Source organism: Plodia interpunctella, chromosome 19 (assembly GCF_027563975.2).
Source record: "Plodia interpunctella isolate USDA-ARS_2022_Savannah chromosome 19, ilPloInte3.2, whole genome shotgun sequence".
In the NCBI taxonomy this organism is placed as follows: Eukaryota; Metazoa; Arthropoda; class Insecta; order Lepidoptera; family Pyralidae; genus Plodia; species Plodia interpunctella.
In genome coordinates this window covers 2,204,314-2,232,100 of record NC_071312.1, presented here as the reverse complement: position 1 = coordinate 2,232,100, position 27,787 = coordinate 2,204,314, and the positions used below count along the sequence as shown (strand labels likewise).

Sequence of the window (27,787 nt, the reverse complement as noted above, 5' to 3'; positions counted from 1 at the left end):
TTGTAAATTTTGGCTCGCTAACATGCGACCCGACGATGATACTCCGGAAAATAATATAGTATGGTAAAATTTTTCAATTTTACCATACTATAAAACAAAGTACCAGACTTCAAGGAGCGAACATGATTTTCTAAATTTTGGAATATACCTAAGTAAGATGTGTGTCTATATACAAATTTGAATTTATTTAAGAAAATAATAAAACTATTTACAACATAAATACCTAACTATTACTTTACAACATAAATACGTAACTTACTTACATTATAAAAAACATAACAACAGCCAAGCTTCTATAACCAATTGGGCAATATTTACATTGTCATGGTCATTAGTTTGCATGACATGTGAAACATAAGAATACTAATGATGAGAGGGAGACACCAATCTCGACAATCACCATTAGTGTTGTTAAACTTATTCCTCGACCACCGATACCGACAAATTGTTCTGAATTTGAACAAGTATTTCAAAGTCAAAGCATCGATTCAGAAATTAGAGTTTCATCACTTCACCACGGGCACAGTTTACGTCATATTTTATATCCATATACCCATTACTAAATATAATAAAAAAATAATTTCGTAAAATTTTATTGAAAATTTAAATAACATATTTTATAGATTACTAGGTAACTTTTTGAGCAAAAGTATGCCGTGTCGTGTTTTTCTTCAATTGACTGCAAAACAAAAAAAAAGCGCGAATTTACAGTCCTGCGCGGTACAGTAAAATCTAAAGTCAAAAATCGGGACATCCCGCCAAAATCTGGCAAAGCTATTCTATATTATATTATAAGAAAAATGTTTTAGGCTTTTAGTTCCCATTGTTTGTATCCAAATAAAATTGCAGTATTTCGGTTCTGGTTCTGACACATCCAAGCATATGTTGACCGGTTATTAAATGCGGGGTGTAGTGTAACTCGTTCTACACATGTGGCTCAGTTAAACCAATCAACAATCTCAGTGAGCACGCGCCGGCGACATGTATACGATAAAATTATACGTAATTTTGTGTTTATTGTGCCATAGTTATGCGTTTAAGATATTGGTACTGTTCCCCCTTCCTGGCACAAGCCACGGGATTCTTGGAGAAGGGATAGTAAGGCATCTGCTGAAGGCTGGACACGAGGTCAGTGAACTTTTGATTAGTATAAAATAGGTGAAGTGACGTAATAATATCATAGAGAACTTGATAATATTTGATGAATATTGTTCGAAATGGGGAAGAAAATGTAGAAAAGGGGTCTCTGGTGCTCCTACCCTTAAGGGCTTAAGAAACCGCGAGAGGCTCAGATGAGGACAAACTGCGCGGCGTTCTTATATTAGGAAAATTAAACTAATTTTCCCGAAAACCATGTATGACGACCTCGGTGGCGCAGTGGTAAAGTGCTTGCCACTGAACCGAGAGGTCCCGGGTTCGATCTCCGGTCGGGTCATGATGGAAAATGATCTTTTTCTGATTGGACCGGGCCTGTATATGTATGTTAAAGAATATAGTATCGTTGAGTTAGTATCCCACAACACAAGTCTCGAACTTACTTTTGGGCTAGCACAATCGGTGTGATTTGTCCTAATATATTTATTTATTTATTTATTTATTTATTTATGTATTACTTTTTAATTACGTATCTAAGAAACTTACCAAAATCGATGCAAATATACCTATGTATTAGTTAGTGCCTTGTCAAACAATACACATTTTTTTGTATAGGTAATAGGTACCTATGTTAAAAGTACCTATAGTTATACTTACATTACACCTACAATAACTTCCAAAAAAGAATAAAATTGTAAAAAATAAACAATACTTACTTAAATTGAGATTTCAGTTTCTATCAACAAAACAACTTAACCAAAAAAGTAAATTTTACGGAACCCTCGTTTCGCTAGCCTGACTCACACTTGGCCGTTATTTTGCTAACTCATTGTTATAAATGCTTATTAACTTCTGTTTACATGACAAGGACATGATGTGAAAATAATTACTTAATAGACAGTAATATTACACACTAGCTACCCGCGGCTTCACCCGCTTAAATTCTCTTGGGAACAGTATTTTCTTCGTATTAAAATACGATTGGGATAGGTAATTGAATTGAAATATCCAAAGCACATTTAAAATACACACAGCGCCATCTAGTGATTTTATATTTGGCGCCACTTATAATAGAATATAGGTTTTTCGCGCTAATCCCACGAAAATAGTTTTTTCCGGGTTGAAAGGTGTTATGTTCTTCTCTATGCTCTTAATGATATTATATGCAAAATTTCAAGAAAATTGGTTCAGTAGATAACGCGTGAAGAGGTAACAAGCAAACTTACTTTCGCGTTTACCTACATTATTAGTTGGGATTGGGATTGTCTGTAAATAAATAATAATGTTATTGGCCATACCATTGTAACTGTCATTTCACGGAGTTTGTTGCGAAACATAACCGTTGGTGTCTGAAGACCATTTTGTAAAACCAAATATACTACTTAGATAGCGCTATGCCGATTTTGCTGATGGTGGCATCTTCATCATCAAGATATAATACAATTATAGCTATAATATATTATATATAATTATGGTAAATATATAATTGAGATCAGAGGAAAAAAAAGAAAGCACAGAGAAAGAAAAACTACTTATTTATTTGGAATGTATCACACACATTACACATATCGCGATTAGCGTTATAAATAACATATTTTGCCAGAACCAAAGAGGTCACTCACGCTCAACATAATGTCACGTTTAGGTAACCGAGACAGTCTTTCGCTGGTACCACAGTAATAATAAAAAAGGTTTCTTAAAGCTTATTTTCGTATCCCACTGCTGGGAAAATGCCTCGTCTTTCTGCTACCATAACTCAGTCCTAGCGATCGAAAAAGGTCGAGCCTTTTAGCCCTTTTTTAAGACTCGCCGCTTTATAGCGAGGGCTAGAAGGCTAAAAGGCTAAATAGCTCTTAAGCCCTCGAGGCTAATTGTATTTATGGCTTTTGAAGGCTCGAGCCTTATAAATTTAAAGCTTGCGAGTCTTTTTTAAAGGCGGGCTTTTTTTCTAAAATTGTTCACTAAAAAAGGCTTGAGGCTTTTTAGGCATAGGCTTTTTTAAAGTCTTTTTAGATATAATATTATTTGACACTATTAGGTACTAATTAGGTCTAAAGGTGGTATCGATGATTGGTTTAAATATAGCAAAAACATAAACAATTACATAATTTTTGGTACATTTAATAATAAAATATAAAACCAGTATACGTTGACACTTGGTTATAAAGATTTACTAAGTCATAAGAGGCCAACTTAAAATAGTCATTGTTCCAAAAAGAAAAACAGCCGATTTTCATTAGGTATGGCAATGAAATGAAATTGTAAATAAATAAAGGATGTGTTAATAAAAATACAGTATCATATTTAAAAAATATAAAAATGAAATTAAACGTAATAAATATAACCAATGACACAACTTGGATATCTACTCATTTTCATTGTCGGAATCATCAAAACTTGGCAAACTGATATTAGCCAAACTGTCTTCTTGGCGTATTTTTCTAATGAAATCCAGAATCTTTGAATACGTCATCGTGCGTTTTTCTGGAGGAACACGGTCGAGCTCAAAAGCTAATAATTTTGCAAACTCTTTGTTTCTTTGATCATTTGGTTGCTGCTCTGAGCACAGGTGGATATCGTCTACCACTACCACATTCAATTGTGCTCGCACATCGGATGAGTCCCATCGATTTCTTTTATATATGGCACAATCCATAATATCTTCTTGTCGTACCTGTACTCCTTTGTCCAATTGTTTTTTTGATGATGATTCTGGTTTTAACTTTTCTTCATTTAAAGATAACTTCCTCTTCTTCTCGCGAGATAAACCAGGTAAAATACTCGGAGAACACGGAGGAGACCCGTCATCACTAGACATTTTTATTATATAATAAAAATGAAATGTATTATCTTAACGAGCCAAGAAATCACAATTGCTAATGATTAACAGATTACAAAATAGTAAAAATATCCAAAAAGTTGTGGGTAGGTGAAATGTTGACCTACCCACAACTTTTTTGATATTTTGGATATTTTTTTTAAACTTCAAGTTACAATATAATATATTGGATCTTTAACCACTGCGCATAACATATCCAAAAGAAAAGTGATTAAAAAGAAAAACATTCTTTAAAAAAAATATTTATTTAATTAGAGTTCCATCTTTAAAAATACTCGACTCTTTTGAGGATTAGGTTAATAGAAACGTAATGAATTATAAATGAAAGTTTTATTATGTATTATAACAGTTTAACATATTTTAAATCAATTAATGAAATAAAAAAAGCATAGGTAAAACATCGTTAGGTACGCGAACATTAATCACCAAAAACGTTTAGCCAGGATGAAAGGCACATTGAGGATTGTATGCTTTTATTACTCAAACGATTCCTTTTCTTATTGATTAAATTTCCAGCTTTGGAAAATGACTGTTCACTGGGAACGCTTGTAGCTGGTATACATAAAATATCAAAAGCCATCTTTTGTAAGCGTGGTAAGTTTAATTGTTGGTTTTTCCACCAGTCTATTACATCAGTGTCTTCGGGTTCAATCGGTAGGGATAAATATTTTTCCAGCTCATTATTATCAAGTCTTCTTTTTTTATAAATTGAAGAAAAAATATTGTTATTGACTCCAGATGCACCGGAAGATTCCGATAGATCGGATTGCTGTTCAGCTGCTTGATTTCCAAGATTGTATCTGGTATTAAAAAGTAATGTCATAGAAGTGAGGGGATCTTCAGTACCATTGTAATTTTCGGAGTAATAATCATTTTTTAATCTTGGATCGAGTATAATAGAAAACATAGCATACTCAGTGCGTAGCAAGGGAAAATATTCTTGCAATTTGTTGAGCATGGCTCCAGAAATTTTTTTCTTAAGATCATTATCCATCTCCTCGGCATTAGAAAGTCGATTCATTAGGACGTCTACTATAGGTACTACATAGTAAATACTTGGGTATTTTGACTTAGATAGTAAAAGTGTGGCATCGTAAAACGGCTTTAGCAAGTCAATCAATAATTTAACATCAGCCCACATGATTTCTTCAATATTGGAATTTCGAAATTCCCTATCATTCTGACAAAGATCATTGAGAACTGCTTTCATTTTATATGCACGCTCAAGCATAAGGTAGGTCGAATTCCACCTTATGTTAATTTCTTTTAGTAAAGCTAATTGCGGAATATCTAATTCTGCACACTTTTCAAAATAGGTCTGCTTTTTTTTAGTGGAAAAATTTATTAAGTTAACAAGTTTACTCACAGCTGAAATAGGCTCTTCAACTTCTTTTAGACCTTTCTTTACTACCAAATTTAAAATGTGTGCCAAACATCTAGTGTGAATCACATCATCATAATCATCATTACATAAAGTCAGTAATTGTAAACATTTCACATTTACTTTCTCGTTATCTGTAGTAATGGACATAATTCTTTTATGTAAAGCATATAAATTGAAGATTTCTACAATTTTATGTAATATCTGTTCAGCTTTATGTGGATACGGTATTAAATCGAAGTCCAGGATAAATGACTGTAATGCACCATTATCTATTAAGTGCGCAGTAACAACTACGTATGGTTTGTTCGTGACGGAGGTCCAAAAGTCAAAAGTCAAAGAAATTTTATTTGTAATCATTTTGATTTTCTCTATAACTTCAGGTTGTTTCTGTTTAAATAGTTTGTGAATGTTTGATTTAAGTGACGTTGAACTTAATGGCGAGTATTTAGGATTTATCTCAGCCATTAATTTTTTAAAATGTTCTTCTTCTACAAGTTTAAACGGATGGTTGCCGTGAACGATAAAATTAAGCACTAGTCGGTCATACAGTGCCTTTTTATGTTTGCTCAATGTCAATGCAGAAGTATTGCTGGTTGAGGTTGAGGGGCCTTCAATGCCTTCATGACTTAGCAAATGATTTTTTAGCGTAGAATGTGACGATTTTATCGAAAATGGTTTTTTACATATTTTACATTTAAGCCCACTGTCATTCTTCGTGTAATATGTATTCCTCAGCTTTTTATATTTTTTTTTAGGATTCGGAGAAGACTCAATACTCACATTTTCTCTAGAACTCGTAAATGTGACATCAGTAGACACATCCAAATCACCATCAAATCCATCATTTTCCATTTTGGCGCAAAGATAACGAGTAATAGTAACCAACGCGCTAAAATATAATTCCAACCCAATGTTTCAGTTCAATTGATGAACCAGTATTTATTTACGATATTAACCGCAACACAATATACTAACAGATATTTAACTTAACACATTTCCTGGTCATGATACGAACAACAATTCGAATAGAACGATATTAAAACGAATGAATGACGTAAATTAAACCGGGCATCCAGCAACGCATAAGAACAAATATACCTACCTACCCTCACATTAAAATATTAAACACCACGGAAATAAGTATTTTTCTTTGTCATTTCCAAGATAATAATGGCGAAATAGGAATCGATGTTATTTTGAAAATTGTAAAAAAATAATATTCACGTAAGTACAAAATTAATAAAATACAGTCTTATTTTTAAAATAAGTCTAAATTTGACTGGCCTCGTGGCGTAGTGGTTAGTGACACTGACAGATAATCCGGAGGTCGTGGGTTCGATTCCCACCCAGAACAATTGTTTGTGCGATGAACATGATAATTTATTCTGTGTCTGGGTGTTTTATCTATAATATGTATGTATTTAGAAATTTATATTTATTAATTGTTTTTACTACCCATGGCGTTATATGAATGTAGTGACATATTTATTATTATTAGCCAATGTCCAGCAGTGGACGTCCATCGGCTGAGACGACGATTTATTATTATAATTAATATTGTAGCCATCGCTATAAAACGGTGAGTCTTAAAAAAAGGCTATAAGGAGCCTTTTTGACCGCTAAAATGATAAAACTCTAATTACGACGCCAGTCTTGTAAAAAGGCTTTAAAAAAAGCCTAGGCCTAAAAAAGCCTTAAGCTCTTTTTTAGTGAGCAATTTTAGAACTACTGTTTCGTGAGTCCGCCTTTAAAAAAGACTCGCAAGCTTTTAATAGGGCTAAAAGGCTCGAGCCTTTTCGACCGCTACAATTGTGAGTCCGCCTTTAAAAAAGACTCGCAACTTTAAATTTAGGGCTAAAAGGCTCGAGCCTTTTTGACCGCTACTCAGTCCATTGCAGTATCCCGCCATTCTGCAAAGAAAAACAAGTAAAATGAATTATAGTTACCTACACATTGCTTGTCCTCAGGTGACATATGTGACACCGCTACCTTACAAAGATCCTCCGCGAAACCTGACGATCGTAGACGTATCCAGCAACTTTGAGCTGATGGCTGTCGGTAAGCTTTTTGAAGCTATTCTTCAAACTATATATTGATTAGATAATAGTATAATTTGAAGCGATGGTGATCATTAAGACGCTCGCCTGTGGATGGAAAGATCCCAGGTTCGGCTCTTACTCGTGCCACATGAGTGTGTATACCAATCTGACAAATGTGTAGTAGTTTTCATAGACCACCACTTGCTTCCGGTGAAGGAAAACATCGTAGAAACCTGCATACTGGTTGATTATTAACTTGTATGTGAAATGGCGAAGGCAACGGCAAAACATGGGTCGGTTCATGATGGAAAATTATCTTTTTCTGATTGGCCGGGGTCTTGGTTGTTTATCTATATATGTATTTGTTATAAAATAATTCTATATTTTTGAGTGAGTTAGTATCGCATAACACAAGTATCGAACTTACTCTGGGCCTAGCTCAATCGTGTGATTCGTCCTAATATAAAAAAAAATAAAAAAATACGACTATGAAGAGAGAAGAAGAAGATAACTATAATTCTAAGTTAATTCAGCGTTCTATGTCGGCTGTTGAGCGTTATTCTGACTCAGGAATTTGCTGCGTCACAGCCTCGAACGATCGTAAACATGCGGAGATGAAAGAAGGAAAGAAAGGTTAAGATAATGTTACTTTACAGACGAATACTGGGACTTCAAGAAGTTGATGGCGCAAGACGTGAATTTGCAGGACTTCTCCAAAATCGTGGATATTCTTTATCTCGTGTCAAATGGGACTGTTTTCCACAACAATGTGCAGAGCATGATGATGGATCCTAAAGTGAAGTTTGACGTCGTCATCGCGGAGTGGATGTATTCCGAAATTTATAGTGGGTATGGTTACTTTGTAATAAATGCATAACTAAATGTGTACAAATACCGCTTCCTCCTGTGCTTGGCACCGACTTTTGGTACCTATCTAAATGCCTTACTTTGTTATTTCATGATTTTGAGTGTAATGGAAGGCCGTAATTTTTTTTTGGAGTAAACAAATGTACTTACCATTACTTACCGGTTAAAGCTACTTTATTGTTCTGTTATCCTTACATAATACAAAACAAAGTCCTCTGCCGTGTGTATCTGTCTGTCTGTTCGCGATAAACTCAAAAACTACTGCACGTGTTTTCATGCGGTTTTCACGAATATATAGTATGATTCCTGAGGAAGATTTAGGGGTATAATATATTACCCGAGCGAAGCCGGAGCGGCAGCTAGTATTAGAATAAATATTCATCATAGACGCATAAGTCGTGTACAACCCGCGTAAGAGTAGTGGTGATCTTTACAAGTTTGGACTATATAAAACTAGCTGGCCTCGGGGCTTCGCTCCCGTGGGAATTTCGCGATAAAAAGTACCCTATCAGTTTATTCCAGGTTATTTTCTATTCGTGTACCAAGTTTCATAACAATCGGTCCAGTAGATAATGCGTGAAGAGGTAACAAATAACTTACTTTCGCATTTATAATATTAGTTGGGATAAACTACTTCAGATTCGCTCCAGTATTCAATTGCCCGCTCATCTGGTCGTCCTCCATGGAGCCTCACGCTGCCGTCCTCTCCCTCATCGATGAGGACCCTAACCCTGCCTACACTGCCGACCACATGTCCAGCCAGGACCCCCCCTTCTCCTTCCCCGAGAGGGTGTCTGAGCTGTGGACTTTGCTGAAGATCAAATACGCCAAATGGTAAGTGACGATTTAAAATTTTCAGATGCATTCATACGTAATTGTTTTTTTAACTTTGAATTTTGATGATCTCTAATGCACTTATAATGTAGACTTGGCCAATTAGTTTTCGATTTATTTATTCGAATGAATTTTATGACAGATATTTTTATTATTTACTTACTTATTATATAACCAATCGCGATAATATAACGTCACTTTATTTGATCAAAATTTTAGTTCTCATAAAACTATCCATATTAGGAACACTTGAAATAGTGACTTCAGTGTCACCACTGCTTTTTTGGCGTATAATTCTATGAATAGCCAATTCACAACTATATTTATTGTAGTATATTTATTGTTGTATAAGTGATCTCTTTATAAATATGCATTATTACGACTATCAGTACGATAGGAATATCTAAACAGATGTCGATAACACGACAGTCTGTTGTTGACGTCTTTATTTATAAAAAATAAATTAGCATTTATAACATCCCGCATTCTGACTACGAGGTCACAAACTGGCTGGTGGAAGTTGCTTCCATCTTGTCATCTGCTAGAAAATAGCTATGTTATAGCTAAAAATATTTATTTTATTGAAATGTTCATCTTAGGAGACCTACGGGGCACTTTCCAAGCTTAAACCATATATCGTCCAATTCAAATCCTTCTGGATTACATTCTAACCTCAAAATGGCAAATCGTAATTGTAGGTCCCGTTACGACCGCGACAGCGCGACCTACAACAACGCATTTAGCGCCGCAGCGGCTGCTCGCGGTAACCGCCTGCCCCCCCTCAACGAGGCCATGTACTCTGCATCATTGATGCTGGGAAACTCTTATGTGGCGACGGGACAGCCGACCAGGCTGCCTCAAAACTACAAGGCTATCGCTGGGTACCATATTAAGGAGGAGTTGAAGCCTTTGCCAGAGGTATCAGGATTTTACTATTTGAGCTGGTTTTGGTGTAGAAAACCAAGCAAGCAAGCATGTAATAAAAATGATGTATTGTTACAAGAGTTTCCAAAATATGCAAATGTAATACTTGTATGTTCTAAATTTGGATGGGTGATCAGTAGATGGATAAAGTCAAAATGCAAACCAATCAACATCCAATATGATAGCTGAAGCTAGGAAACCAATAAACAATCTATCTACCTACTCTCAAAATTGATAATTTGTACAGAGCAACATAAAAATAATGTCCCAACATTTTCCCTATTTTCTCTCTCGGATCTGCTGGAAGAGAACTCAACACACAATCCTATGTATTAGATTCCACGCACATATCATGAGGTCTGTCTGTCACGCTTTCAGAGCTCAACCAACTAGGCCGATTTTGATGAAATTTGGAATAGATGTAATTAACGATCTGAGGTCATACTTTGGCTACCGAGGGCGGACCTGCGGATAAAAGCTGTTTGATAATTAATTTTCCCAGAACCTGCAGAAAGTGATGGACGAGGCGAAGCACGGCGTTATATACTTCAGCATGGGGTCTCTCCTGAAGAGCAAGACCTGGCCCGAGGAGATCAAGAGAGACATCCTCAAGATGTTCAGCGAACTGAAGCAGACCGTCATCTGGAAGTTCGAGGAGAATCTACCAAACCTGCCCGCGAACGTCCATATAGTGCAGTGGGCGCCGCAGCCTAGCATACTTGGTGAGTTTCACAGCATCATCTAAGATTAGTTATACGCATAACTCTCTCTCTCTCTTTTATCGATGTGACGTCCCGAAGCCTTGTGTCAGAGTATCAAAAAATTAAGATACTGCATTACTTATTACCTCAGCGTAGCTTGCATTTGACTTAAGAGCTATTAAAATACTCGCAATCACATACATTCAATTATTTTTCAATATGTCTGTCTAAATCACCTTAAAAATCCCGATGATCCGTCTCCTGAAGACTTTGTTTATTTGGACGTACAAAGTTAAGTTATATTTGAAAGAAGAAATTCAGATAAAAAACTTTGTAACTTCCAGCTCACCCCAACTGCATTTTGTTTATCACCCACGGCGGCCTGCTCTCGACCACGGAAACCATGCACTATGGAGTCCCCGTCATCGGCATCCCGATCTTCGCTGACCAGTTTATCAACGTCAACAGGGCTGTCCACAAGGGCTACGGCCTCAAAGTCGACCTGAACTTTAATATCCCGGCCAATTTGCGGTCTTCCATTCAAGAAATTATCGGAAACCCTTCGTAAGTCGATAATTACATGTTTTTTGCGTTTACTTTTATCCTGCCTAAAGGATATATTGTCTTTTAATGTAGATTTTACGGCGAGCTACACCTGCCTCCCAGAATCAAAAACCATGTTGGCCACGACCAACGACGACACGTTGTCGAGAGTGATATGAATAAGATGATGATGATGAATGTAGATTTTAACTTTGTCTTGAAATTATCGTTCGTAAGTACCAGACTTGACTTACCAGGAGTACCTAAACCTAGGTACAAAGTTCATCTGCATGCGTACCTCATTTTCATCTATTTCTGCAGCTAAACAGTAGTGCTTACATTGTTGTGTTCCGGTTTGAAGGGTGAGAGAGGCAGCGTGCTTACTTAGAGTACTGTGGCAAATGATCCTAGGCCACGCGCGTGTGACACCCCTGGTTTTGCAGGCGTTGATAGGCTGTGCTTACCACTTAAAAACAGGTGGGCCGCATACCTGTTTGCCTGCAGGTAATGTAAAAAAAAGTATCATCATTAAATTTAACGTTGTCGGAAAATGTCAGTCTAACAATGTTAATGTAGGTCTTAAGGTATTAACACTTTGTTGATGAAAATTCCTTTTCATCAATGACGACAATCATTGTGTCCGTCGTTCAATGATCAAAATGATTCCAGATACCGCGAACGCGTGAAGGAGCTATCCTTCATCTACCACCACCGCGTGGCGCCCCCCTCCCGCGAGCTGGTGCACTGGGTGCGCCACGTGGTGCTCACCCGCGGGGCGCCCCATCTGCGCTCCAGGGCGCTCGACCTGCCCTTCTATCAGAGAATGTATTTGGACCTCATAGCTTTGGTCCTGTTGCTAGTATTTGGTTCATTGTGTGTTGTGAGGAAATTTGTGATTGTAAGTAATTATGACGCTGTGAAAAAGAATAGTTGATGCGCTGATTAGTTAGTCTAAAGGCTGATTTACACCAAGCGAGCGTATGCTCGTTCTATCCACGATTTACCCACGTTCACATTGAGCCTTCACATCAATGTTAAGGTGTAGAAATAAAACAGCCATTGGTTGGAGAGCCAAAGTGGGTTAGAATAAGCTCGCTTGCTTGCTGTAAATGCCCCGTAAGATCTGCTCGCGTGTTCTAAGGCCTCGTTCACACGATCGCAGATATGGGTTTTGGGTTGGCCCGGGCGTAAATTGTGCACTTTTTGTCCAGGCATGTCTACCCCGAGTTTAAGGAAAATAAAAATTATTTTATTATGATATGTGTTGTCGAAAGGGTTTAAAAGTGCCAACGACGAGAACCAAAGGCGAGAAAGAAAAAAAAATGTTTTGTTCTATCTATATTTTATGGTTTCGTGTGCTTGTAAATATATTTTGGTATGTGTAGAATAATATGTATTTTTAGATAAGGATACACTCCCTACATGTTAATTTATGAAAGTCACAATTAAATATGTTCTGTTATTTGTTGTTATTTTTATTTTGTTTAATTTCATAAACTTTAGTAGTAATATGGGTGATCCCTAATGAATTTATGGTTAAAATAGTCTATAGAAATCTAAGAATATGTACGATAAACAGACACTTCAAACAAATACGTTATTGCGCCGTGAGATAACAATCATAAAATACCTTAGAAATAAGTATAAATTAAACACACGTATGCGAGGACACCGAGTGAATAAATTTATTTGTTGAATGGAGTACGTATAACACATTACATATTGACATTAAGAATCGATAGAGGGCGCTACTATGCACAAAATTTGATATAAAATCTACAATATCCATTAGTCGAAACCGTAAATTGTCGATGTAACTTGTTAATTGTTGACAATATATTCGGTTGTCCGTTGATCTAATCTTCTTGCTTTTCGAGAGTGATGATCGCACACATACTATCACTAGTGTCAGATTTTATTCAAGTCCCGAAAAGGCAGCTGACATGTATTCTACGACTATCCACCGCATCTAGCAGGTAGGTACTCGCGACACTAAACTTAAACCAGAGTTCAGGTTTCTTCACGATGTTTTCCTGCACCGGAAGCAAGTGGTGATCTATGAAAACTACTATACATGTGCCAGATTGGCACGAGTAGATTTCGAATCTTTGAGAACCATCATCGATGGGATACTATACCGTTTTGTATACCTAGTAGTACTAGTAGTATACCTTTGGGGATAACTCCAGTCTGTGTGATTTGACCCTATATACATATTTATTTATTCTATATGTAAGTATGTAGGTGAGGAACAAAATTGAGATATGTAATGTTCCGAATGAGGAGCAAAATGAAGACATGTAATGTTCCGAATCCAATACCTCTTCTTGAGTTATTCGCTGTTTTCGCTTTTAAAAAAAAAATATTGTTTAAATTTCATAACGTTGGTTTTGTAATAATAAATAAATAAAATAAATAAATTTTCTTCCACGGCACGTCTATCATTTGGCATTTAAATACAGAATACTTCTATTGGTCGAGCAAATTCATATCAAAGAAGTGACGTGTCATCACAACTATGTAGGTAAATATTTTTATCAAAATCTACAAGAACGATTATATTTGGTGAATCACTTACGAGCAGATTGTTAATTACTTTTATTCAGAACTAAGATATGAAATTTTGTATTTTTTTTTAAAGATATTAATATTTTAACTTTACCCTCTCAATACATATTTGATAACATTATGCATGTCCGGAAAAATTTAAACTTATTTAAAAAAGTAGGTGATTACACTGATAGAGCCTTACGTAATAAAGATAAATTGTCTATCCCCGGGCATCGGTTGGCCAAAGTTAGAACGTCTTTTGTTGGGAAGTGTATCCGTTTTTATAACAAATTGCCTAAATGGATTCTTGATTTGCCGGACAAAAAATTTAGAAATTATATAAAAGAAGTACTTTGTAAAAAGGCATATTACAAGTCTGACGATTATGTGAACGACAATAATGTTTGGCCCAAACATGGTGCAGTATCCTCATAACATGTAATTGATTTATGACATTATATAATTATATTTGTATATATATAATACAACTTTTACTTTATTTATTCATTCAAATTTTGATGTAAATTCGTCCTCCTAATTGTTGCGCCGCTTCTTCTTCACCTGCGCTTTGGAAGTCGGCAGTAGACTTAGTTTAAGTAATTTTTTGACGTCAATAAGTGATGTATATGATCCTAAATTGAATAAAGAATTTTGAATTTGAATTTGTAATATAAACTAAATTAAACTTACCTAAAAAAACACAAATAAATTATAACTAGTTACAATATGTAAATTAATTAGTTTTAATAAAAACTTGAGCATTAAATCCCAAGTAGAGTCCCCTGAAGTTCTGGACGTGCTAATTATCCTACTAATAGCTAACTATTATAAATGCGAAAGTTTGTGATGATATGTGTGCATGTTTGTTACTCTTTCATGCAAAATCTACTGGACGGATTGGTATGAAATTAGATACACCGGTAGAATATAACCTGGAATAACACTTAAATAATATTTTTTATCCCGAAATTTATATAAACGCTTTATAACGCGCCCCGGGGCGCAGATAGTATTTTTTATCAACAGAAAAAAATAAAATGTAGTTGGTAACCCTACCTTCTACCCATATATATATATATATATATATATATATATATATATGGGTAGAATATATATATATATATATATATAAATATATATAAAGCGTTAGAGATATCAATTAAGTTGTATTAATTAAGTATAAAAGATAAATTGTAAGATAGTACTATAATGAATATCAGTGTAATTTCTGTTTATCATAGTTGCGGCATTGTTAATACTATTTAAATCGAAATATTAACATACTATTATATTAACATTACATAGATCTTGGATTAGCTCAAGATTTCCTCGTGTTGTTTATGGAATGTTAACAGTGTAACGTTGTGATAGATATAAAAACAATTGGATTGTACAATACCCAAAAAGCATCACTAAAGTAGAAGGTTCTTTTGATGGTAAGTTATGTAATAAATAAGGCAGCAGTGTTTTGAGTTTCGTGGCGTGTAGTCCCCGCCCTAAAAGAGGAGCACCGCTCCTTTAGTGGACTTCGTACGATCCAGGTGAAAGACTTGACAGCTAAGTGGCAACAACACCATGAAAAGGAAACTTAACGCGATGTTGCGTGGTTTCTTTCCAATAGGGACCGCGTAAAAATGGAAAAATAAATTTTGTAGATTTAGCCTCCTGGCTGATGTCAACCCTCTTTGAGTATGCTGTTGTTGTGAATCGGTTGTCGAGGCTTTAAATCCTTCGCTGCGTACGACATCCTGGGGTAGGAACCACATGCCTTAGTTAAAAATAAATTATGTAGGTATAGGTACCCAAGACTGAAAAAGAGAAAGATTTATGTTTTCAAGGATGATATGCGTGTCCAAAGTTCTGACAACTAGGGAACTAGTAGTGTAGAGACAATAAAGTAGAAAAGCGGACCCTGGGCTCCGACGCTCAACGGCTAAGGAGACAACCGGGAAGACACTCAGATGCGTGATAGAGAGAGTACTGTAGAGTAGAATGTATAATAAGTAGAATAAAGATAATGTATTTCCGATATTTCAGAAAATGTTAAAATTCACACTGCTCCTATGTATCCTGGCCTGTGGCCACGTAACCGAGAGTTACAAGATCCTGGCGGTGTTCCCGACGAAGAGCACCAGCCACCACAATCTGGCCATGGGCGTGGTGACCACACTGTTACAGGCTGGTCACGAGGTGGGTTGAACTCAGAATTATTGCGATACAGTATTCCAAACTTTGTCGGATTCTGTATATCTAAATTGCTGGTTTTTCATTGCGGTAAATAAACGCTCTCATGCAAACTAGTCAGTTACGTTCATTCGTTCGCGTCGAAGGCATCTTGCGATAGTGTGTCTTCTTAAATAATATAGGTATTATGTATTATTGAATAAATATTCTTTTTTCATGAACACTAGGTAACACAAATCACCCCCTATCCGAGCAAAGACCTGCCGCCTAATCTGAAACAAGTGGACACTAGCGCAGTCGACATGTCAGTTTTCAGTGAGTATCTGCCCATTACAACTAGTAATTTCACAATGTGTAGTTACCTACCTACTCGGTTAAGACTGTTTGCGAATGGACATTATACGAAAAATCAATTTTCGACCAAAGGACAATTTCGCGAATGGTTCAATGTCCTCTTCTTCGACTAGGGGGACATTTTGTGAAGAGTATCTACATTCTGCGTGACATTGGCGATTCTCCGTCTGTGCTGTGACATCTGTCACGTTACGGATATCAATAGGTACACCTTTGATTATTGAAAACTTTTTCTTTCATTCATTCTGACGACCTCGGTGGCGCAGTGGTAAAGTGCTTGCCTCTGAACCGAGAGGTCCCGGGTTCGATCCCCGGTCGGGTCATGATGGAAAATGATCTTTTTCTGATTGGCCCGGGTCTTGGATGTTTATCTATATATGTATTTGTTATAAAATATAATATCGTGAGTTAGTATCCCATAACACAAGTCTAGAACTTACTTTGGGGCTAGCTCAATCTGTGTGATGTGTCCTAATATATTTATTTATTTATTATTTATTTATTCTTTCTTTCTTTACTGTAATTAATTTCTAGTATAAGTAACTTCTGGCTATTATATTTTCTTAAGACACTTTGTCTACTTGCATGGATTTCTCTATTCATTACATTTATTTATTTATTTACAGGTAAACCTGTGGGATTATTTTACCTTTTAAATGGCTCACTCTTTCATATTGTTAATTACTTCTATTTATTTGTTACAGGCTGGTCCCTAGCTATTATAGCTATAATATAAGTCTTCCTAAATAGTAATAAATAAATAAAACAAATACGGTTTTCACGTGTACGTCTTTATTATTTAAGGTATAGTACTTAATGTTGATTATTTGTCTTAACATTTCAGCGGACAAGCTAAACGTGACAACTGTACTTCGAGGTGAAGACCCGATGAGTTTCTTCGAATTCAAGCCCTTCCTCGAGACGGAGAACCGATATGTGCTAACTGATCCAAATGTGCAGAGGTTGCTGAACGACACCACACAAACCTTTGATGTGGTTATTGCTGAGTGGATGTTCAGTGAATCGTTTGCTGGGTAAGAAAATTTATAAAAATGGAAAAATAATTCCTCTTTCACAACTACTTAGTCACCAAAAAAAAAATCTCGTTCCGTAACTAGTTCCGGTACCAAAGTGGCAAGATCTTTTGCGAGCTATTTCCGAGTCCTCATAAGCGTCGAAGTCCAGTAATGAATAATCTTCATTGCTTAGGTACAATTATTGTTGGGATGAAAATTTGTATTTGTCATGTAAATTTTGTGGAATTTTACTATCTTCGCAGCAATTTAATAAGTTTATATAGGTGATGGTAATCTTACTGATATATTAAATTTACTAGCTTTTATTTAGTTCCGATGTTTGTTTGAAAATAAAATTTCACCTATTTCCGCTTGTCCTACACAGTTAAACACAAATGCGTTATTATAATAAGTATGACCAGATTGTGCGTTCAGGATAAGATTCCAACTAGGGAACTTATCACGGACATAACTGCAACGCGTTGTATGCAACAAGATCTCTTTGACGATTATAAAAACTTGTGGCAAAAATGTCTTTGACGATTATAAAAATTTCAGATTTGGGGCCGTGTATGATTGCCCCTTCATCTGGGTTTCCACCATGGAACCTCACTCGCAGATCCTGAAACTAATAGATGAACACTCAAACCCTGCATATTTCCCTAATATACAATCCAGCGCGACCATCCCACCATTTGGCTTCATAGACAGAATGAAGGAACTATTATTTCAATCCACTATGTTTGCTTTCGACTTATTGTAAGTACGTTGAAGTAAGATATAACCAAACCATCAATTATCGCTATAAAGTATACAGAGACAGTTATCAAAAATTGTTCTGAAGCGATATATTCTTTACTTCTTTTCATAAACGGAAACTCAATGACAAATTCTTAGAAAATTTGTATTTATTTCTTCCTAAAAGTATAACGCGTATTATTATTGTCTTCATATATTCTGAAGACATTTATTTAAAACCTTTTTTTAACCTACTTAATTTGTAAACCAATATTTAATTATAATGCATCAATTTTTGACCACAATTTGGTAATAAACGAACATTTTATTAAAACATTTACTGAATTTACAGCTACATAACGAATTACCATAACGAGCTATATAATGAGGTAATAGCTCCACAAATAATCAAGAGAGGTAGACCAGCTATTCCGTTCAGTGACATTAAATACAAGGCGTCATTAGTTTTGGGTAACTCGTACGTTTCTCTCGGGATCCCGGTGAGGCTTCCACAGGCCTACAAGCTCATTGGAGGATATCATATCGACCCTGTGGTTAAACCTTTGCCTGATGTAAGTTCTTCTTCTTATAGTCTTCAGCCTTATGGCGGTAGGTCATTGTGTGGAATGAATGAACGACTTATGTGTGTCTCTTTGCCGGTTAGCTGGAAGAGATCTCTCCATGGAATAAGTCCGCCGTGTTGCTATAACTATTTCTGTTTGTTTTTCGTTTTTATGTGTTTTCTTATCCAATATAGTTAAAAAATAAAGTTTCTAGAACACATTGAAGAAGTGCCTCCTCCATTACGCACAATAGCTGATAAATCGTCAACTAAAGCGCAGATTACCTCACGATGTATTCATTTAGTCACCGAAGCAAAGGTACTTCCTTAGAATCAAGATTTTAAATCTTTGGGAGAAGTGTAATAGCAAGCAAATCTTGTCAAGACAAAACACTAAATTACCTATATATACCTTTAATTATCATCGACTCAATTTTATTAAAGAAAAATTACCAAGGAATGTCATAACTAAATAAATTTGGTTACAGCACTTGAAAAATATATTGGATAATGCAAAAAATGGTCTGATCTACTTCAGCATGGGATCAATCTTAAAGAGCAGGGACCTTCCAGACGAGCTGAAGAAGGACTTGCTGGAAGTGTTAGGTAGTCTCAAACACACGGTGCTGTGGAAATTTGAGGAGGTGCTTCCAAATCTACCTCCAAACGTGCATATAGTTCACTGGGCGCCGCAGCAAAGTATTTTGGGTGTGTGCTGAGTGATATTATTAATCAATAACACATAATTTATCATGACCATTATCAAGTACAACTAACAGCTTTATTTCAGCTCATCCCAACTGCATCCTGTTCATCACACATGGTGGTCTCTTATCGACCACTGAGGCTGTACACTTCGGCAAACCAATCATCGGGATCCCAGTGTTCGGAGACCAGATAAACAATGTCGATAGGTCTGTCAACAAGGGGTTCGCTATTAAAGTCAACTTGGCTTATGATATGAAGGACAAGTTGAAAGCTGCCATCGAAGAAATGCTAAGAAATAAAAGGTACAGCATGTTTTTAGTGTTTAGCAGCGGCGTATGGTTTCCGCCCTAGAACTAACCTACGCGAAGCTCATAGAGGGAACATTATAAATTTGACGTAAATAGGTATGTGAAGTTAATGTCTGTTTTCTGAATAAATGTTTGACTTTGACCACTCCAATTCCTCCGGTGGATCGTACGAATAACGCCCAGAGCCATTTCCCGTTTGCGTTCTCTATTGCGAACCGTTTGTGGTGGTATACTGATACTGATTTAACTATTACGATATCTCGTCCGGTTAAGCAGTAAATGTTCAAGCAGCCAGCAAATAAACTTCGTTAAAAATGTCTTATTCAGTTTGGCAAACAAATGAAGAAAGCCAGATTCGTCATCAACTTGAGTTATTTTTATGTCTACACATAAAGATAACTCAAGCTGATTCTATGACGACCCAAAATCGAGGAGGAGAACCGACCACAAATAAAACGCGACAAAGACGAAGAGAGGCATACCATTTTGCCAATAATGATCCTTATCTGATTTTCCAAATCCTCACAGTTTATTTTAATTTTCAGCTACACTGAAAAGGCGAAAGAGTTATCACTGATCTACCACGACAGACCAACATCACCTCGTGAAGAGCTGGTGCATTGGGTGGAACACGTGATCAAAACTCGAGGGGCACCTCACCTCCGCTCTCCAGCTTTGGACGTACCTGTTTACCAGAAATTGTACCTGGATCTCCTTGCATTAGTATTGGCAGTCTTGTATGTGTTGAAGAAGATTGTCGTGAAAATATTCTCGAAGAAATCAGTGGATAAGAAGCTGAAGATGAATTAATAAAACATAAAACATGTTATTGTAAATGTACCACTAATAAGAATGATTTCTTTTAGTAGACGATAGTTGTTGTGATAGTCGAGGTGGGAAGGGGGGCTAAGTAATGTATTTAAAACTATTTTTTAACTACTTTAATACATCGGGCGATCACGAACGCTGATCAGATCCGAAATTTGGCTTCAGTCTGTGTATAAACTCCCTTAAGATTCGATGTATGACAGACAACAACTGAAAATGAAGAAATGTAAAAACTAAAATAAAACTAGTATACAAATTACAAATTGCTAACTATTGTTCTTTTGTATCATTTGTGAGCGAAAACAAAGTTTAAAATATGTTTGTGTCTTTAAATCTAAGAACGTAATTTTACATAGATAAGATTGGATATAATTGTAAAAATAAAAATACGTATGATCATCTCTGTTTAATCAAATCAATAAAAATTTGAATGTAACGATTAAGTATTTTTTTTATGCAACACCTAAGGGAACATTGCCTTGCAGAAGGGGCAAACCTAAAAAGTGCTGGCTAGATGTCGTCAAGTATACTTTGCGGGCCAACGAGTTCAGGTCATGATGGAAAATTATCTTTTTCAGATTGGCCTGGGACTTGGATATTTATATCTTGTTAATAAAAAACCGGGACGTAAAACGTCATGGAAAATGTTTTCGCCAAGCAAGCGAATTATGATTTAAAGGTTTAGTAGAATATAAATATGCTTCTTCTGCTATGAATAAAATTTGCTTCCCGCTGTCTGTATATCCATATGTATGCTGATGATCTTTAAAACTATGCAGCCGATTCTGATGCGGATCTTTTATTAGATAGAGTGATTCAAGCGGAGGGTTTAGGTTTACAATTTATTATAGTTTTACCCGAGCGAAGCTGTAATACTTAGTTACCACGAGCCCAGAAAAGAAATTGTTATCACTCATTCAGAATTTGACTACTTTAACATACGAATTATTGGTTTTCTTGTCGAGTGAATGAACCTTGAAACATGTTTGAGATATCAATTAGACGACAATCACCTTCATTTGATAACGAAGCTCAATCTAAAGTCTGATTTTGGTAATCGCGGTAGTGTTATAATAGTATGTAATTATTTAGATTAAAGAATTGAATTGTAAAACAACGCGACTAAATCCCGAAGACCAGGATAATTAATCTGGTAAACAAGTTATAAGTTATTTACTTAATTAGAATAGTTTTGCGTGAAATTTTGGAGGAATATGGAGTAAATCGTGACGAGTATGTAACGTAAAGAACCTTCCCACTGAGAATATTTACACCAGTGTGTATGAGGACATATTTTTTCCAGGTTTCACACCATCATTTGTTCTGATTCCCTTTTTTGAATCAAAAATTACAAAAACCATATTTTTACTGCCATGCTCAAACACCTGCTTTCGGGCCGACCTGATGAAGCCATCGAAGAATCTGTTAAATTGGAAAAGTCTGGAAATCTTGAAGGCAGCCACCAATTATCGTAATCGAGGGGTATCTCAGTTTTGGGAAAGCGTGAAAAAAACCTCTGTTCAAGAAACACAACAACATTACCCTTATATATTGATGAAATATCCTCTCCAACTATCGCTGGTGACTGGAAGATATCCCTTCATGGAATAAGTCTCTTGTTATATAATTATGTACTTTTAACGTATGTTCTTTGTGCAATAAATATATTACAAACAAATAAATATTTAAAATGGTATTCTTATGGGCTATGTGTCTAAAAAGTGTTATTAATTGTTTTACTTCCAATGTTACAGAAAATGCTGAAAATCCAACTTCTCCTGATTATCCTGGCCTGTGCCCACCTGGGTGAGAGCTACAAGATCCTGGCCATGTTCCCGTTCCCCAGCAAGAGTCACCACCACCTCAGTCAGGGGGTCGTGAGGGCGCTCTTAAAGGCTGGTCATGAGGTAAGGTCCGGGTCTTGGATGTTTATCTATATAATGTATTTGTTATAAAATATAGCATCGTTGAGTTAGTACGTGTGTCCCATAACACAAGTCTCGAACTTACTTTGGGGCTATCTCAATCTGTGTAATTCGTCCATAGGCATAATTATATATATAATAATTTGATATTTTGAGAGCATCTGATGCAGCATCATATATTTTTTCGTTTGAGCAACTTACAATCAGTCTGTCTTGACTATAAACTACGGCCACCTATTTGTATATTTATATAGTTGTCTTGTTCAAATTGTTATAATTCGTTATTGAATATAATACGATGTTTTGTTAGTTCGTTGATTCTACAAACCTTACAGCGCTGCTTCTGTAGTCCGGTGATTTACTAGTTCTATGGCATGTTAGTTTTATGCTTTTAAATATTAGCTAGAAAAACTCTGTTTCTACGCTTCTTACATCACTTGGCACGCTTTTTTAAATTATATCTCGTCTACCTATACTTTCTTCTTCTATTTCGTCATCTACAAAAAATTTACCTGCCTTCCAGGTAACACAAGTCACTCCCTATCCAGATAAAGACCTACCATCTAATCTAAAACAAGTGCACATCAGCGCATTGGGTATGGAAGATTTCAGTAAGTGTATCACGGTTTCGACCAAAATTAAAGTTAAATTATCATCGAAAAGTCCTGTAAAATGTGTGTTTTAGGCATTTTTTCACATCAAATTTTGTATATAAATGACCACTGCTGAGATGAAATGCTGAAAGAAACTCAATTAAACAACATTGCACTGCAAAATCTCGATCATGCCAGAAGCGCTTACCATTATTGTGACATACTGTTTCCAGCGGACAGGTTTAACGTGACAGCGGTGCTTAATGGGGAAGACCCAACGAGTTTCTCTACACTACCAAAATTTATAGAGGTTATAAACAGAGGAGTGTTGACAGATCAGTCCGTCCAAAAGCTGCTAAGCGACACGACAATAACTTTCGACGTTGTCATTAGTGAATGGGCGTTCACCGACAGTTATAGTGGGTAAGTCATATTTTATACTATACCGGCTTCATGTCCCGGCTTCGCTCGGGTAAAAACATAATAAATTATACACCGAAACCTTACTCAAGAACCACACTATATTTTGGTGAAAACCGCACGAAAATTCCTGCCGTCGTTTTTGAGTTTATCGCGAACAGACAGACGCGGCAAACGACTTTGTTTTATAATATGTAGGGATTTCCCAGATTTAAATCTAACGAATATAATGGTAAGCCGGACTAGCAGTAAAACGCACAAGCGGACGCTGTTTCTTTATTTCTCCCTTGACAGTTTTGTAGCGTACAGCTACATATTGCCAACATTACATCATAGAAGTATATTTATAGCATTATATTCCCCAAATTTTCAATATGTGCGAGTTTTATTTTTTATCATAGCATTAAAGTTAGTATAACTATTATTTAGTTCAATCGTAGCTGACCCTGGGTTCCGACAATTAACGTCTGTAAGTGCAGAGGCAAGTAGAAAAAGGCTTAGATGAGAGGGAGAGAGAGAACTATACTTCGTTCAAGTCTTAGAAAAAAAACCATCATCAACAACTTTACTCATTGGTGATTTGGAAAAGAGAAACCCACGTTTACTCTGACCAATAATGTCTCTAAAAGATGGTCCAGATTTGTAAACACGTGATTTTGCACATTGTTACCAATCACTACTTTTCTTTTTTGCAGATTAGGAGCTATCTTTAACTGCCCTTTTATCTGGTTCTCAACCGTTGAGCCTCATTCGATGATCTTGGGTCTGATCGACGAATCTTTGAATCCATCCTATGTACCTAACATCCGTTCCAGCATCACTCCGCCTTTTGGCTTCATAACCAGAGTAAAAGAATTACTTCTTCAGTTAACATTCACTGCTTTTGACCTTTTGTAAGTTTAAAAATGCTATAATATTATATACTACTTACGTCTACCAACTTTCAGTTGTGGGTGGTTCGCTGAGCGTTTCGACCGCTGCGGCTGCGCGGTCATTACAATCCGTCAATTTTCTTTAGGAAGGAATCATTTCCAAAATCAATCATTCATAAAATTGACATTACTACAGTACAGAGTAATTAATGTAAAGTCATATAGTAAAACTCATTCTTTTCTTTGTTAAAATTTGAAAAATTGTAATGACAGCGCGACCACAGAGGTCGAAACGCTCGCCTTGTTTGATATGGTGCATACTATACAACTGGATTCAACAAATCATCCCTCAGTATTTATGCTAGATGAGGGTGATTGTCTAGTTAGTTAATCAACAAAAACTAGTATTAGATCCTACTTATACTTAATTACAAATTTTTATTTAGTTTCACCTGTCCCGATGTTTGTCTGTCTGTAATCAAATCTTGCAAGTTAGATGTCTCCTACTTCCAGTTGTCCTACCTAGAGATGAAATTTCCCACGTCGCTTTAGTTTCCATGACAATGCTTTAATATAATAAGCATGACCTGATAGTGCACCCAACGAATGCATCCAGAAACTCCTCAATTGTTTACAGCGCGGACACTGATAATAAATCAGTTAAATGCCACAAGATATCTCTGACGACAATAAACATTTTTGGCAAAAATTACATTTTTGTTAAAAACTTGTTTAATTATAAGAAGAAGAACAAATCATTATCAATACCTACTGTAATTTTCAGCTATTTAACAAACTATCAAACTAAGGTGTTTGATGAAGTACTGGTCCCTCACATTGTCAGCAGAGGAAGACCAGTGATTCCCTTCAGCGCAGTCAGATACAACGCTTCATTAATCCTGGGTAATTCTGATGCTTCTCTTGGACTGCCGGTGAGGTTGCCACAGGCTTATAAAACCGTTGGTGGATACCACATCGACCCTGTCGTAAAACCTTTACCTGACGTAAGTTAGCTTGGAATTACTAAATATTCACTTGATGACAAATGAGTGGGGTACATGCTTCTGGTTTCAGAGACAAATTTTGTTAGTGACTAGTTATATCTAAGCGCTAGTAACAATACAAATCAAATAAAATATAAATATAATTTACAAGATGTTGCCAGGGGCTTCACTCCCGTGGGAATTTTGAGATAAAATTTAGCCTAAAGCAATCTTGGATACTTTTATAATAGTGGTAAGAATTTTTGAAATCGGTTCGGTAGGTTCGGAGATTACCCGCCTCAAACATAGAAACACACAAACGTTTACCTCTTTATAATATCAGTATAGATAAGGAATGGTCTGACTAAATCTGTTTAGAAATCTCATGGAGAAATTCCATGATCTGTAAGATTTTTTGTAATACTTAAATGTAATGGTGATGATGACGATTTTAAGTATTTAAAGCATGACTAGTAAATTTATGAAATTGGTGGGTTATCTGTCATTAAACATCTTATCCCTACAGCATTGGTGATAATGACTATGACTAATGAGAAGTATGATAAGATATATATGGAACTTTGCCCTATAAATTATATTACAGGATCTCAAGAAATTACTGGACAATGCTAAGAATGGTCTGGTCTACTTCAGCATGGGCTCAATTCTGCAGAGCAGTGAACTTCCAGAACAACTGAAGAAGGACTTTTTAGACGTTTTGGGGAGCCTGAATCAAACTGTCTTGTGGAAGTTTGAAGAGGTTCTGCCAAATTTGTCACCAAACGTGCATATAGTTAAATGGGCACCCCAGCAGAGTATTTTAGGTTGGTTAGTTGGCTACTATTAATTTATTCATGTAATATCTTGATCGAATGTTATGTCATTTTATTTTTTATTTCAAAATTTTCTCACAAAATTACAAAAACTTTGTGGACATATGGCTTATAAATCAAAATTCACTAATAACTATGATTTTGACAATCCATCCATCAAAATAGGTGTCACTTACTACGTAAATCTTAAACGTTGAAATCCTTTATGCAGCTCATCCCAACTGCATCCTGTTCATCACACATGGTGGTCTCTTATCGACCACTGAGGCTGTACACTTCGGCAAACCAATCATCGGGATCCCAGTGTTCGGAGACCAGTTCAGCAACGTCGACAGAGCTGTCAGGAAGGGCTTCGCTTTGAGAGTGAATCTGGCTTACGATATGAAGGACAAATTAAAAGTTGCCATCGATGAATTTCTACAAAGTAAACGGTAAAACTATTCATATGAAAAAAGAAATAATGCCATTATTTGTAACTGAAGTAAACAAACATAAAGGAAACAATATCAATTCCTCGGGTATTTTTTTCGTTTTGTTGAAATATGGATCATTGAGATGAAGATGAGTTGCGAAAAAATATTAAATTATCTTTAGTTCATTGTTATGGTTGTAAATTACCTAAAGCTAAGAAAGAAGATATTATTAGAGACCAGCAAGACAAAAAAAGTCTTGTACAAAAAAGTCTGAATTTATCGAACGCATTTAAAAAATCACAAAAACATTGCTCAAATTACAATAGACTTGCTTTACTAATGGCAAAATTTAAATTTCAGATACACCGAGAAAGCGAAAGAGTTATCACTGATCTACCACGACAGACCGGTGCCCCCAAGCAAGGAGCTGGTCCACTGGGTGGAGCACGTGGTCAAGACACGAGGAGCTCCGCACCTTCGCTCTCCAGCACTCGATGTGCCTGTCTACCAGAAGTTTTATTTAGATCTCGTTGCACTAATTTTGACAGTATTGTACGTGCTGAAGAAGATTTTTGTGAAAATTTGCTGTTCGAAGAAGATAATCGATGAGAAAAAGAAGAAGAATTAAATGTTGTATTGATGATTTGACTTTAGAAAATGATTTCTGAATGATTTATTTTATACTATATGTTTTAGTTTTGTAATACGTTTGAATTAACCTTTGTACATTATGAGATATTAGAATTAAGTTTTTGACATGAGTTGTGAAGTTAGTACTCTTTTTAAATACATTAATGAATTTAATTAGGGAGGTGCTGATAATGTTTATTTTATATTCCAACATTTTCGTCTCCACTTCGCACGGTCGTCGGCATCCCTAGTTATCACACCATAACTGGTATAATTGACGACACATTATATTTATACTTATACATGCATCCATTTCTAATAGTTATGCGAATTCTTGGTAAAATTGTGTTTATAAGGTTCATTAAATCTACTAAATCATTACCTTCCTTTTCAATAATTTAGAATATTTTTCCAATGTCCCTCTTTCCAGAATAATCTTAACACCTTCACTCAATGAACATTGAAATCCACAAAAAAAAAAACAAAATAATACCATAGATCGTGCGTGATGTAATGATAAAGAATCATTATATTGTTATCTGCCTTAAATGACCTTGGTCAAAACAAGTTGGATACGGCGTAGTTCGAATGATGAGTTCACATATAACAAGTCAGGTACAACAACATATTAATTTTCTAGACGT

The 27,787-nt window shown here is 35.9% G+C and overlaps 2 protein-coding genes and 1 long non-coding RNA gene across 4 annotated transcripts; 2 read left to right on the top strand and 1 right to left on the bottom strand.

The window, feature by feature from the left end:
• The first annotated feature begins 510 nt into the window (after window positions 1-510).
• On the top strand, window positions 511-20,456 carry LOC128678482 (uncharacterized). Its single transcript, XM_053760066.2, has 16 exons — window positions 511-1,128; window positions 7,286-7,376; window positions 8,014-8,206; window positions 8,864-9,058; window positions 9,757-9,976; window positions 10,485-10,704; window positions 11,028-11,247; window positions 11,896-12,157; window positions 15,814-15,966; window positions 16,188-16,275; window positions 17,159-17,348; window positions 17,889-18,089; window positions 18,421-18,640; window positions 19,119-19,338; window positions 19,421-19,640; window positions 20,192-20,456. The coding sequence occupies exons 1-16, from the start codon at window positions 982-984 to the stop codon at window positions 20,454-20,456; spliced, it is 3,105 nt and encodes a 1,034-aa protein (XP_053616041.1). The 5' UTR covers window positions 511-981.
• A 1,046-nt stretch (window positions 20,457-21,502) lies between these two features.
• On the top strand, window positions 21,503-27,524 carry LOC128678095 (UDP-glycosyltransferase UGT5-like). Of its 2 annotated transcripts, XM_053759414.1 has the most exons (10): window positions 21,509-21,627; window positions 21,778-22,116; window positions 22,229-22,381; window positions 22,923-23,010; window positions 23,226-23,415; window positions 24,108-24,305; window positions 25,069-25,288; window positions 25,872-26,091; window positions 26,312-26,531; window positions 26,874-27,524. In XM_053759414.1, exons 3-10 carry the CDS (start codon window positions 22,232-22,234, stop codon window positions 27,139-27,141), a joined length of 1,554 nt encoding a protein of 517 aa, XP_053615389.1. In that variant the 5' UTR covers window positions 21,509-21,627; window positions 21,778-22,116; window positions 22,229-22,231; the 3' UTR covers window positions 27,142-27,524. The 2 variants fall into 2 exon arrangements, with proteins under 2 accessions (XP_053615388.1, XP_053615389.1); XM_053759413.1 differs by lacking the exon at window positions 21,778-22,116 and having other exon boundaries at window positions 21,503-21,627.
• On the bottom strand, window positions 26,310-27,628 carry LOC128678097 (uncharacterized). The gene is made up of 2 exons (XR_008405604.1): window positions 27,526-27,628; window positions 26,310-26,517 (listed from the first exon to the last, which is right to left on the bottom strand). It is a non-coding gene; the product is annotated as an uncharacterized LOC128678097 (long non-coding RNA).
• Between the last annotated feature and the right edge of the window lie 159 nt (window positions 27,629-27,787).